The sequence below is a fragment of the Leptopilina heterotoma genome, unplaced genomic scaffold (assembly GCF_015476425.1).
Source record: "Leptopilina heterotoma isolate Lh14 unplaced genomic scaffold, ASM1547642v1 Lhet_228, whole genome shotgun sequence".
NCBI lineage: Eukaryota > Metazoa > Arthropoda > Insecta > Hymenoptera > Figitidae > Leptopilina > Leptopilina heterotoma.
In genome coordinates this window covers 746553-761362 of record NW_025110946.1, presented here as the reverse complement: position 1 = coordinate 761362, position 14810 = coordinate 746553, and the positions used below count along the sequence as shown (strand labels likewise).

At 26.4% G+C, this 14810-nt stretch overlaps 3 protein-coding genes across 3 annotated transcripts; 2 read left to right on the top strand and 1 right to left on the bottom strand.

Moving 5' to 3' along the window:
• Positions 1-48: 48 nt before the first annotated feature.
• LOC122502333 (CCR4-NOT transcription complex subunit 11) lies at positions 49-1990 on the bottom strand. The gene is made up of 2 exons (XM_043612320.1): positions 1562-1990; positions 49-1485 (listed from the first exon to the last, which is right to left on the bottom strand). Exons 1-2 carry the CDS (start codon positions 1685-1687, stop codon positions 256-258), a joined length of 1356 nt encoding a protein of 451 aa, XP_043468255.1. The 5' UTR covers positions 1688-1990; the 3' UTR covers positions 49-255.
• A 1111-nt stretch (positions 1991-3101) lies between these two features.
• On the top strand, positions 3102-5861 carry LOC122502332 (mediator of RNA polymerase II transcription subunit 10). The gene is made up of 3 exons (XM_043612319.1): positions 3102-3338; positions 4847-4930; positions 5463-5861. The coding sequence occupies exons 1-3, from the start codon at positions 3217-3219 to the stop codon at positions 5650-5652; spliced, it is 396 nt and encodes a 131-aa protein (XP_043468254.1). The 5' UTR covers positions 3102-3216; the 3' UTR covers positions 5653-5861.
• Positions 5862-6015: 154 nt separating this feature from the next.
• LOC122502331 (chitooligosaccharidolytic beta-N-acetylglucosaminidase) lies at positions 6016-11537 on the top strand. The gene is made up of 6 exons (XM_043612317.1): positions 6016-6484; positions 6842-7235; positions 7305-7748; positions 10065-10573; positions 10710-10843; positions 11087-11537. Exons 1-6 carry the CDS (start codon positions 6354-6356, stop codon positions 11317-11319), a joined length of 1845 nt encoding a protein of 614 aa, XP_043468252.1. The 5' UTR covers positions 6016-6353; the 3' UTR covers positions 11320-11537.
• The last annotated feature ends 3273 nt before the right edge of the window (positions 11538-14810 follow it).

Sequence of the window (14810 nt, the reverse complement as noted above, 5' to 3'; positions counted from 1 at the left end):
AGAAAGCAAAATAATTATTTATTGTAAAAAAATGATTTGCTAGTTAAATATTAGATATATAAATTTATTCACAATGCAAAATTGAATTTTCATAACTATCTCGACAAATTTATTTTACAATTCATTAACAAGAATATTTTGAAAAATTTGTAATCTATGAATGAGTGGAAATGAGTGAAAAAAACTACTACGTAGTTTACGTAGTTTCTTGGTACATAATTTTTAGAAATTTCTTTGGGAAAACATTGATTTATCTCAACTCAAGTTTATTTTGCTCTTTATCACTGGAGTATTTAAACCACCAACATCACCAGACTCTAATTGTTTTAATAATCGAAACAATGCAGCTGCTTCTCTAATTCGACTAAACTCTATGCAAAACGCTTGCACTTCTATAAACAATTCCTGTACGTTAATAATTTTATTCCTAATGAGGGACTGCAGAAAGACGCAAACCAAACGAACGAGACGATTCTGCATGTAGCGATCCTTGATTGTTTCACAAGTCGATATGCAATTGCTGATGTAGAGATGAACGAATTCCGTTGGTAAATCAACTGTTGTCGTCAATCGGTTGACAACTTCCATTGAATGCAGTGACATTTCCATATTGACAAGAACACTAAAGTATTCGGTGATTTGACTTGACTGCATTAATTTCAGCAGAACTTCAATGGCAATCAAGGGATTGTTTTCCACTAGATCGGGGAGCTTACTTGGTGTCAGTCCAATGTGGTAGACGAGTTTGGGATCCTTGTCGAGGACCGTGACGAGGTACTGTTGCTGCTGAAGGGTCAATACACTTTTGAAGGCTTTGCCCATCAGTCGCCTCGCGCCGGCACAATTCGAGACACACATGCTGGTGTCGTACTCGACGGTGAATTGGGTCGGCTCCGTGAAATTCATCCAAACCGGATCGCCCAGTGTCTGGAAGAGTGGCGGCGCGAGGCGGAGGAATTCCGGGCGGTAACTCTGCTCAAAAAGGGGCGGACTCCCAGTGACCAGCTCTTCAATTACCTTCTTACTCGCAGTTTTGTCCTTATCCTTCGGATTGAGTCGTTCAGTTTCTGGCAGAATCACTGGATTGCCACATTTTGTCACTGCCGGAAGTTCCGATTGACGCTCCACTATTTGCAATTGCAAACTTGTTAAATCTGGTTGGGACGAAGGTACAAAGTAGAGTTCATCAATCACTTGTCTTGGGGATTTTTTCATTATTTCATTGCTCTTCGGACCCAATAATCCTGCAAGTAAATTTTTCTCGCATTGCGACAATGCTGGAACGTGACTAGGATTACTGATTTTTCCACCAACCGTCGATTCCTCGGGTGCCTTCAAGATTTGCACGAACACCGATGCGAAAGGTGTGCAGGCAATTGATTCACCTCGATAAAGATCGTACAAAATCCCAACGGCAATCACCCGTTGAATTTGGTTCGCAAGGAGATCATTGTGTTGCAATAATAACAAAAGAGTCATTCCAATCTGAAATAAATAAATACAATTATAAACATTTGCTGTAGCAAACTGGCAAATTTCATCAAGTAAATGATACCAATACCTTAAAATGATTTTCCTTGGCAAATTTTTGATGCAATTGATTTGAAAGACTTTCAAAGCTAATGTTGACATTTTCCTCATTCACAATATCTAACAACTGTACCAAATCTTGTGGAGACAATGACATTTTTATCCTAAATGTGAAACTTATACTATTACATTAGATTTGTTGTTTAATAAATTTCGTGCTTTATGTTTACGATGTTTACAAGATTAAAAATTAATTCCTCTTATTTTCGGAGTCAGATAAATTCAATCCAAGAAGAACATAATGCTATTCAATTTTTTTAATTACTTTAAATGTTAAATTAATTATTTATGAAATAATCTTTATTATAATAAGTTAGAAACAATTGAAAACATGGTATTTAAATAACCTAAATAACCACTTGCACCACAGACGTAGTTTTCAATTGATGGATAACTTTCATGCGGAAGCGCTCATGCGCAAACCCTAGCAAGTGTGCTTGCCTACCGCTCTGAGCATCTCGAAGCAGCTCGGCATGTGTGCATATAGGCACACCTGCACGTGTGCTTTGAATGTTTTGATTCTCATCATTTTTCATAAATTAATAAAAACTAAGTGCCTTATTTAATTAAACTGTTAACAATAATTATAAATATTGCTTAAAGTAATAAATAAAATATATTTTATTGAAAAGCGCTTAATTTAATTTATTTCACTGATTTTTTTTCAAAAAAATTTACATAACCTCAATATAATTTAACATCTACTTTATGTTAAAAGCAAGAACTTTATTTTGTTTTAAGATAATTCTATAACATTTTTGTTCAAAGTATATAATATATAATTATAATAAAATTTAAAAAATTTAATTTTATTTGTTATGAAAATATTTATTTATTTTATTTATTTTTTATTATTTTATTTTATTATTTATTAATATTTATTTTATTTATTTATTATCCATCCATCATAGCTTTTTTCACTTTATTGTCAATTACAAAAATGCATTGCTTTTCCTCTTTGTATTCTATTTTTATTTTTTCCTTCGCAAACTCCATCTAAAATTGTGTCGCATGTTATAGTATTATAATTTTTTTTTGATAATAAATATTTTCATAACAAATAAAATTAAATTTTTTAAATTTCATTATAACTATATTATATACTTTGAACAATAATGTTATAGAATTATCTTAAAACAAAATAAAGTTCTTGCTTTTAACATAAAGTAGATGTTAAATTATATTGAGGTTATGTAAATTTTTTTGAAAAAAAATCAGTGAAATAAATTAAATTAAGCGCTTTTCAATAAAATATATTTTATTTATTACTTTAAGCAATATTTATAATTATTGTTAACAGTTTAATTAAATAAGGCACTTAGTTTTTATTAATTTATGAAAAATGATGAGAATCAAAACATTCAAAGCACACGTGCAGGTGTGCCTATATGCACACATGCCGAGCTGCTTCGAGATGCTCAGAGCGGTAGGCAAGCACACTTGCTAGGGTTTGCGCATGAGCGCTTCCGTACTTTCAACACTTTTTGTTAAATGTATGAACTGACCGCTCAGTTTAAGAAGAGAGCTAGTGTCGAAAGACCACAGACCCCGCAGGCGCAGCCCCCGCAGACAATCAGTGATTTTGTAGGTTAGAAAACCAAAGATTGTAAACGTAAACACTAAAAAATGGCATCTCCTTTGGAAGATTTAGAGCTAAAATTAGAATTATTTATTGAAAATATGAGATTAACTCGAATAGTTGTAAGTGATTTTCAACCACAGGGTCAAAATGTACTAAACCAAAAAATGTAAGTTTCATTTTACGCAATTTAAAAAGAAATTTTATTGCACTTGTACTCTTTGATTTCACGCATTATTTTGCAATAACAAGTTTATTGTTTATAACCATGAATTTAGTACGAAATATCTTCAGTTCTCTTTATGACGAACTTTAATGTTCAAGTATAATCAATCCTTTTGGATTTTTATTGGCAAAATATAGCCTAAAATTGCCTTGTACACCACACACTGACACACTCCACTTCTGTTTAAGAGGAGATTCCACTGATTTTTTTCAAAACATGTAAATTTTTACGGAAAAAACAGTCTGAAACGATAAAAATAGTTTCGCGAGCAGGAGGGTAGAAAAAACATCCCCCTCCCACCTCGAAAATAGGTGTTTTTTTATTAATTAAATGTAATTTGTTTATTTTTTAATTTACAGTTTTTCTTGTGCACCGATTGAAAGAGTAGTTCTTAAACTATAAGAAATGTCTATTGCTACATAACAAAGGTTATATGTATAACTTTAAGTTAAATTTTTGTATATTTGGTCCTTCAAACTTTAAACGCGTTTTTCTCGAAACTGCATATTTTCAACTTGTTTACACTCTTATTTTGACACTTTTCAACGAAATAACTTGAAATTTAAACAGCATGTTCCTTTAATGTGTAGTTTTCGTGTGAACTAGGATGTTTAAGATCCATTAATATTTAAAAAAAAGTTAGAAACAATTTAAGTTGCAAAATTATGGTCGAAAAATTCAAAGAGTCTGTCATTCCGTTATTTTTCAATAAATATTTCTGATTCTAGTTCACACGATAGCCAAAATGGTATATAGATTAAGAAACTTTTTTATTTTTCATTTCGGATTAACCATTTCAAACAAAAAGTGTAAACAACTTTTAGAGAGGACCACTTTCGGCAGCCATTTTCTAAGACATCAATAAAAAAATAAATAAATCAAAAATGTTTTTATTTACTTCAAGACCTGCATTTTATTGTAAAAAAATTTTATGTAATAAACATTTTTTTTCTATGAAAAAAAATCTTTGAAAAAAACCTTAAAATCAGTGGAATCTCCCCTTAAACTTTAAATATATAATAATATACAAATTTTTGTAATAGAAAGATATTTTTAAATTTTAGTTGCTTTCTTAGCAACTAAAATCAGCCCATTCAGCTTTTCTTTAACGCAATTACAGGATTAAGTTTTAAACCTAGCAATGGTTAATTAAAATGTCTATTTTTTTAATGTCTATTTCCAAATGTTTGTTATCTTTCAATAATATACTATTTTGAACTAGAAACTGCATGACATGTTTTTAGGCTTTAATGGATAGGGTATAATCGATATGAAAAGTGTACTAGTAAATTCTCATTATTAGAAAAAAAACAATGGAAATTCTTACTCGCGAAACAATTGGATTTTTTGTTTTAAAACCATTTTTCTAAGACTACAATGTTCTTAAATAATGTAGAGCAAATTGAAAACAATAAAGAAACTTTAATACTAATCAACAATATTTTAAATAGACAGGGAATCGTTACCGGCTTACAAGAAATCGACAAACTAAAATCTCAAGTTAAAGATGTCCATGTTCCTTTAGAAGTCTTTGAGTAAGTAATGAATTAAAAATTTTAATATCTAAGTATCTCCGAAAAATAATTTACTGAAAATGTATATATATATATATATATATATTTTATATTGACTCTTTAAACTCATATTATTTTTTATGTTTTAAATTGTTTCCTTGATTTTAAAGTTTAATTTACATTCTATTCATTATTTTTGTAATTAATGCGATTGACCCGATTATCCGGACAAATTTCAAATATTTTTTTGTTTTTAATTTTAAAGTTTATAAGCATTTAATTAATTTTAATGGATTTTAAGAAAATATTTATGTAAATCTTTTGAAATTTTTCTAATTAAACATTTATTAATGTTGACTTTATGAGTTTTATTTCGTTTCAGTCTTATTTAAAAACATGCAAATAAATGCCTAAAATTAAAAATGGAAAATTCGTTTATTTTGTACTTTTTTCGATTCATTAGTCCGGATAATGGAGTCTCTACTGTATGTAGTTGCTTTTGTAACTTTTTAGATATGTATTGTCCCGTTTATAATAAATAATGTTTGTCTAGCTACATCGATCAAGGTAAAAATCCACAACTTTATACAAAAGATTGCATTGAGCGGGCACTAGCAAAGAATGAAGAAGTCAAAGGTAAAATTGACGGCTATAGGAAATTGAAGGCGAATTTACTTGTAGAATTCAATCGAGTTCTTCCTAATGAATTGGCAAAATATCGAGCAATTCGCGGCGATGAATAAATTAAGTACTTTAGATTTTTTTATGTTTAAACAAATATTATTAATTATTTGCTATTTGTTAGTAAAAATTCAGCAATAATATATCATAATAATTTTTTTTAATTTTGCTTTTTTTAATTCAATTATGTTAAGTCAACTTTCTAAATATACTGTTTAAATTAATAAATATCTTTGAATAATTTTTTTAAAATAAAAAAGTGTCTACTTGAGTTATTTTTGCTTTCGTCTTCAGTTTGGAATTTCCTGGTCGAGAGATAATAAAAGAAAAGAAATAAGATAAAAATTTAACGTTTTTGTTAAATTTAAGAAAAAGACCGTTTATATTGATAACATTTTTTATTTACACTTTCGTCAAAATTTCGTGAGGTTTTCCTCATTGCAGATTTTTCTTTTTAATAATAAATTTTTAAATCAATGAATTCTTATCATATATTAAAAATTATTTACCAAATTTATTTAATAAATACTTAGTGAGAAATGAATACTTGAAAATCTATTTATAATCCATCTACTAACTTATCTCAGGTATAATCGCTATCGCAGAAAATACATTTTCCTTTGTTGCGTGGTTTTGGTTTCTTCGGTTTATTATTTGAATACGGTTCGGTTCGGTTCGGTTCGATTTCTTGTAGAGATGAAATTATAAACCTAACGATTCCCTTCCTTTCACTTTTTCCTTCGGAGTATCAAGTGGGAGAATAATGTTTCGATTAAAAAGGCTGAAATTTTCTCAACGTTCAGTCGCAATGTTGATTATCACTGGCGGGATGCTTTTTATATTTGCGCTTCTCTCATCACAATTGTTCACTGTCAACTATGCTGAATTTCTTAGGTAAGAATAATTAAATAATATTTTTTTTTCAATCCACATCAAGTCACCAAAAACTAATTAAAACCATAATTTATTTTTCCAATAACTGAAAAATCAAGATTTCTCCAAGTCATATCAAAAGCAAATTAAAAAAGTTTTCTTATAATGCACGTACAGAAAGTTGAAAAGTCTAATAAAGTGTAAAAGTAGGCTTATTATAATGTTTATGAAAGGTGAAAGTAAATTATTAGGTTTCTTTTACTCGTTACTAACGTGTGTGTATATGTGTTGGATTTTGTCATTGACAGTAAATAAAATTAATTATTGATTAGCTAATTTGGTTATTAAAATTTACAATTGAATTGAATTTGTTTGCAGTCCATGGCATTACGAGTGCAAGGCAGGATTTTGTCAAAAATTGGCAATCACAACAAATGTAACTAATCCAAAAGCACTCTCAACATGTCAATTAATTTGTGGCGATGGGAATATCTGGCCAAAACCGACAAAACATCATTCAATGGACTCACGTACCGTTACATTGAATCCAGAAAAAATTGAAATTAACGGTATTAAATTGGGTACACGCATTGGAGAACTTTTAAAAACAAATTTTCAAAATCTCAAGGAAAATATTAACAGTCTGAGCACGAAAAAATCGTCCGGTCACACATTAATCGTCACCTTTCAAGTTGAATCCGACAATATTTTAATGACCATCGACACTGATGAAGCCTACACTTTACATTTGTCAGAGAGCCAAGAAAAGATTGTAAGTATTGAAAAGATTGTAATTATATAAGTGGGTTAAAGAAAATATAAAAAACAATCCTTCTTCCAGATAAACGCAAAAATAATTGCAAAATCCTACTTCGGAGCTCGCCATGGATTGGAAACATTATCGCAATTAATTGTTATTGACGATTTGCGAGATGAAATTCACATTTTAGCGGGTGTTCACATTGAGGATCAACCAGTGTTCCCCTACCGAGGACTCTTATTAGATTCAAGTCGAAATTTCATGGATAAGGATTCAATTCTGCGAACTATCGCTGGTATGGGAATGTCGAAATTAAATACTCTTCATTGGCATATAACGGATTCGCATAGTTTTCCAATAGTTAGCAAAACGTGGCCAAAAATGTCGCAATACGGAGCTTACAGTCGTGAGAAAACTTACACCGAGAACGATGTGCAGGAAATTATTAATTTTGGACTTCTTAATGGCGTTCGTATCTTGCCGGAATTTGATGCTCCCGCACACGTTGGCGAAGGTTGGCAATGGGTAAGAAATTTTATTTTATTTTTAAACAAATCATTTTTTTCAACAAAAATAAATCAAAATAATTATTTTCATTTATTTTATTTATTGATGATTTATCTTATTAACAATTAATGTAGTTAATTAGGGGTGGCCACGCAACCTGGAAATGTCAGGGAATTTTATAAACCTTGAAAAAACCTGGAAAAGTTGGGGACTTTTGATCGGAATCCTGGAAAATTATTGTTTTCTAATTGTGCTTATTCTTGAAATCTAATTTTACTTAAATATTTCAAAATTATTTCAATTTTAAAAGAGTTGCGTTTACAATTTTCATAATGAGATGAACCTCAAAAGGTTTTAATTTGAAATTTTAGAATTTCAAATTAATAAATTTTTAATAAAAATTTTACAAGAATTCTATTATTTACAAATTTTTTATAAATATCTTGGCAATAATTCAATTATTTTTATGAAGAATAATATTTTTTACCAGGAATTCAATTATTTTAAAAAAATTAAAAAATTCTTTATAGGTTTTCAATTATTTTCATAAATAATAAAATTCATCGCAAAATTTCAATTATTTTTAATACACTTTTAATGAAATTTCTCGAAAAATGAAATTATTCTTAAAAATTTTATTAAAATTCATCAAAGAAATTCAATTATTTTAAAAAGCCTTCCTATAATTTATTCATTAAAATTTAAGTATTATTGTCAATACATTTTTAATTAAATTTCTTAAAAGAATTCAATTATTTTCAAAAGAAATAAAATTCTTCGCAAAAATTCAATTATGTTCAAAAGTTTAAAAAAATTCTCGTCAAAATTCTTCGCAAAAATTCAATTATTTTCAAAAATTTTAATAAAATTCTTGGTAAAATTTCAATTATTTTCAAAAACTTTTCTCAATTCAATCAAATTTTTTACAGAGATTCAATTATTTTTAATACAATTTTAATCTAATTTCTCGAAAAATGTAATTATTCTTAAAATTGTTATTAAAATTCGTCAAAAGAATTTTAATTATCTATTTATCTAAAAAATTTATTGATAAAATTTTTTAAATGTAAGTTCAATTTTAAAAAACATTCAATTCATCAATAAATTATTTATTAATTATTATTATTACCTATTATTAAAATTATTATTATTATTATTATTATTATTATTATTATTATTATTATTATTATTATTATTATTATTATTATTAAATGGTTTCGAATTTGAATTAGTGACTGACTTTTTACTTTTGAATTAGCAGATTTTACTAATAAATAGTCGTTTCTACTAATTTAATAGTAAAATTTACTAATTCAAAAGCGAAAAGTCAGTCACTACTTACAATTAGTAAGCATTTTTATTTTTACTAATTCAAATTTTTAGAAATAATTAAATTTTGAAAAGGTTTCAAATTATAATCTTTGAATGTTTGAATTTTTCATACTTTTAACTAAAAATTGTGTATACATTTAATTTTTTTGAAAAAGTTAAATTGAATTTTTTTTAAGTTTCTTGAAGTTTTTATTTTCTAATATACCTATATTTGATTGAACAATTTCCGAATAATAGATGAAATTTCGTAAAATTGAATTGTAAACAAAAGGAATTGAAAATTTTCAAAGAAATTTTTCAAAAATTATTAAAAATAATTTATTTAAAGAAGAATTTTAGAAAATAATTGAATTGAAATGAAAATAATTTTGATAAAGTTACAATAACAAGATTCTTATAATATAAAATAATGATTTTATCATTCGGTTATCTTTAATGACTCGGAGTGATCGATTTCTTCATGTTTTATAACAATTTTTTTAAAATTCTTTAATTTCAAAAAGGTTTTGAATTTGAATGTTTTGTAAAATTTTAATTTCTATAGAAAAGTAATAATTATTAAATATTTATTTAAAAAAGAAGCAATAGAAACATTTTTTTGAGTAATAATTTTTAAACTGAATGAAAATATTCTTTAGAGTCAAGGAGAAGTAAGAATTTTGTTTGGAATTCAAGGGAAAGTCAGGGAAGAACAAAATAAAATGTTTGTTGGCAACAACAAATGTAGTTTTAAAAACCTGAAAAAGTCAGGGAATTTGAAATGAGCAACAGCGTGGCAACCCTGAAATTAGTGAAAATTTAATAATTTTTTAATTTATCTTACAAAAATAATAACACAAAACAATTTTTTATATCATATATTTAATTTAATTTCTTTCTTCTTCATTTATAAAATTTTAAAAAATAATAAAATTAAAAATTTGACTGTCATACATAAATTATTTTGAAGTAATTGTAAAAGGACAAAAAAATGAATAGGAATGAAATTATTGATTAAAATAGGTCGGAGATGATGCGGTTGTTTGCTTTAATGCTGACCCCTGGAATAATTATTGCGTTGAACCACCTTGCGGACAATTAAATCCCACCAGCGAAAGAATGTATGAAATTTTAGAGGGAATTTATAAGGACTTTTTGGAAGCATTTCGACCCGATATGTTTCACATGGGCGGCGATGAAATAAATGTCAATTGTTGGAATTCCTCGGCGTCCATTGGCAAATGGATGGAGTCCCGAAACTGGACACGAGATACGAAAAATTTCCACAAACTTTGGAAAAATTTTCAAGATAGGGCTTATAGCTTGTTGAAGAAATTAAATGGAGGCAAAGAATTGCCCGCAATTCTTTGGACAAGCGATTTGACGAATGAGGAAAATATCGATTATTTAGATCCAAAGAAATATATCGTACAAATATGGACGACAAAAGTTGATTCGACAATTAAACGATTATTAAATAAAAATCTACGTGTTATTCTTTCAAACTACGATGCTCTCTATTTTGATTGTGGGTGAGTTTACGAAATTTATTAATTTTTTTAACTCGTCTTAAATCGTTTTATCGTTAAGACTGTTACTTCAACAGAAGCATTGAAAGGAATATGGAAGGCATTAATTTATGTACATTTCTTGTTTTTTATTATTCAGATTTGGCTCTTGGGTTGGAGAAGGTAATAATTGGTGTTCACCTTACAAAGGTTGGCAACTCGTTTATGATAATTCGCCATATAAAATACTCGCTAATCAAGGAGTCGACGATGAAAAAAGAAAATTAGTTCTCGGTAATTGTTAATTTATTCTCGAACGTTTAGAATATACAAAATCAATTATAGTTTATTTATAGTTTTGGAATTGACTATAATTTTCACTTTTTACTACAGTTAGAATTTTTATTCGCTTTTTCCCTTTTTCATTCTTGTTCATTAAATCTCCAAAAATTGAATTTGAATACAAAAAATTGTTTCTTAAAATTACAATTTCTAAAATAATAAAATTTAAGATAATAATTAATTCGAAATCTTTAGGAGCTGAAGCAGCTCTATGGTCGGAACAAGTGGATAGTTTATCATTGGATATGAAATTTTGGCCGAGGGCCGCGGCATTAGCCGAAAGGCTTTGGACAAATCCAGAATCGAGTTGGAGATCAGCCGAGCAAAGACTTTTAAGACATCGGGAACGATTGATTAAAAAAGGAATTAATAGTGATACTTTGCAACCTGAATGGTGTTTGCAAAACCAAGGAAAATGCGTCCTTTAAGAAAACGAATTAAGTTGACGAGGAAATTAACTGTGATCAATAAGTATAAAAAGTACACACTAATTAGTTATTAATCTTTCAATTGTACTTGTAATGCAATTTTTCGACTTATTCAGTTTTAAGTTTATAACATAAAGATAAAATAAACCTAATAAATAATACAACAATTTTCAATAAATAAGATAAACCCAAAAATAAAATTTTATTATGAAATTCAATTTTTTTTTAAATATATTCAGTTATTTTTGGAAGAAGAGAATCGATAAACTTCTTGTTCACCTCGAAAAACTTGTCAATTTCGTTCGAGAATAAAAAAACTTGTCCTACAGGTTTTAATGTTTAAAACTTCTTCTGAAATTAACACATTCTCTTAACATTCTCTCTCGTATTCGCTATTTTAATTGCATATATTTTTATTATATTCATTTTTTTACCTAATACATTCAAATAAAAATGCAAATACAAAAAATTTATCATTTGTAAATTTCAAGAATTCTCAAAATTTTATCATTTTGAATTATTACCGCCCAATTTAATAGCGACAGTGCTGCTTTCAGAAATTTAATTAACCAGAAAATTTTTCTTTTTTCTTTTAAAATGATTATGTTTAATATAAAAAGGTTTTAAAAAAATATTATTAAAAAGGATCAGAATTACGTCCCATAATAATGGTTGCATTCATGGAAAATCATGAAAAAATTTTTCCTCACTTCCTTAGAAAATTTTGACAATTTTTTTCTTATATATCCCAAAAGAATATGAAAACACCACTTGTGAGAAATATCAGTAATTTAAAAATTATACAACAGCATAAAATTTACAATAAAAATATTTATTTTTTTAAATTACAAAATATCTAGAATGTTTAATAAAAAATTTTTTTTTTAAATATATTTATTACATACACCTATTATAATTAAAAAATTCATATAATTTTGTACAGTAAACAAATTTTATTTAAATGAAATAATGTTTTAAAAAATACTATTTTGAATGTTTTATACTAAATATTTCTGAGAATTATAAAAAAATTCGAATGACTTATAATCGAAATTGAGACAATTGGTATAAAAATGTAAGAAAAGTGGGGGAAATTAAAAATATCAATATAATATTAAAAATGTATATAAATTTTATTTTCCATCACCAAAAGATTTCTTTTTTCTCTCAAAATAAACTTTATATATATATATATATATATATATACACACAATATTTTAATAAATATTCTATGATACAAATCATAAGAAACTTATTTAGACACAATACATAATTAATTATTACAAACAAATGAACACATTTGTTTCATTCATTTCTGTACGTTGAAAAAATAATTGAGCAATATTTCTATGTTACGTATTTCTCGTTATAATTTTTTAAAAATCTTAATATGTGATCAAAGTTTAAAGTTCTATTCATTTTAATTTAAAAATAAATAATTAAAATATAAAAATTACTCACTGAAAAAATAATTTTAGTTTCAATTTTACAATTATTACAATGTCATTAAATTTTACACAATTTTTGCACAATATATCTATATACATCACGATTTTCATCTCCTATCTATACTTAATGAAAAATGTAATATTTTTGTTACATTTGGCATTCTTTGAACTTTGATTACCTTATATTTTCAATTAATTTCTAATCAAATTCATGACACATTTACTTCTCTCTATTTCATCTAATTACCTAAATACTAATTAATTAGTCATTTTCGGCTTATTTATTATGTAATTTCTAATTAATTAGTACTTATTAAGTTTAAGTATTGCAAGTTAACCACAACTTGTATAATGGAAGATTTATTAGAATGCATTTCAAATTTTCGTGCATCAGTGACAAATTTTTGCTAGTTACAATATTTTTTATAAAGTTAATTTTTTTTTGTTTTCTTGATATATGATAATATATTTTGATATATTTAATATGCACATTTAAAAAATGAGTATACAATGAAATTACATAAAATAAAATATTTACATAAAGCATATAGTGCTTATGAATTTTACTTTACAAAGTGATAATTTTTTACTTCTTAAAGTTCTCAAAAAGGAAACATTTAAAGAATACACGATATTACACATTGAATTAAAAATATAATAAATAATTTATTTTGATTCAAATATTTATGATGATTGACACCATTTTAAATTAAATTAAAGTGTTAAAATAATTAATTTTAAATTAAAATTGTATTCATTTTGTAAAAATATAAGTTTTATCTAAAAAACCATAGTTTTTTGGAAAAAAAATTTTCTTTATGTTGACTACTATTTATATCCACAAGACTTAATCTCGTGATAATTATCGAGTATCGGAGCACAAAGCAATTATAAATTTAATAAATCTATAATTTTACTTTGTATACAAATTTCTTTTAATTTGACTTAAATTTTAATTAATCGAAAAATTATTATTATTATACTAAGGCAACAGCTAAAGGAAGAAACAGAATCGTGCAGACCCTTGCGAATTTGTTGAAAAAATGTCAACAAATTATCGAGTATCATAATTCAGTTTTCGTTGATTTGAAAACTATTTTGAATAAAGTTGATTTAAAAAATTTTGAATATGTAGTTATTTGTGTTGCAAGGGCAACACGTCAGACTCAAAATATTAATTTTTAATGACAATAAAAAACCTTTAGTGTGGCCTACAAGGAGAACAGCGCAGGGCTCGAACTAGGTTTGTAAATCCCGTAAATTGTACGATATAACTTGGAGAATTTTAAAGAAATTACAAATTATTGCAAAAATTCGGTTATTTTCAAATTAAGTAATAAAATTTTTTGCAGAAATTCAATTATGTTCAAAAATTCTTTTAAATTCTCGTCAAAATTTCAATTATATTTAGAAATAATTAAATTCTTCTCTGAAATTCAATTATTTTCAAAAATTTTAATAAAATTCTTGGCAAAATTCCAATTACTTTCAAAAATTTCCCTCAATTAATGATTTTCAATATTTACTATTATAATAAGATCGTCCAAAAGAATTCAATTATTTAAAAAAAAATGTAACTAAAATTCTACGCAAACCTTTAGTAAATTGAAGGGCTAGTTGCAATAAGGGGACGAACGCGTGATTGAAAGGGATAATATCAAGGATTGTCACTGCTACCCGACTGGTAGTATCCCTTCCAAGCCTCGCGTTCGTCCCCTTATTTTATGTAGCCCTTCAATTTACCTAAAATACTACAAATTTAATAGGAATTCAATTATTTACAAATTTTTTATAAATTTCTTTGCAATCATTCAATTATTTTCATAAATAATAAAATTTTTACAGGGATTCAATTATTTTCGTAAATAATAAAATTCTTTCTAGGAATTCAATTATTTTCATAAATATTAAAAATCATTGCAGAATTTCAATTATTTTTAATACAATTTCAATCGCATGTAATTATTCTCAAAAATTTTATTAAAATGCGCCAAAAGAATTCAATTATTTAAAAATTTATGGATAAAATTCTTTATAAGAATT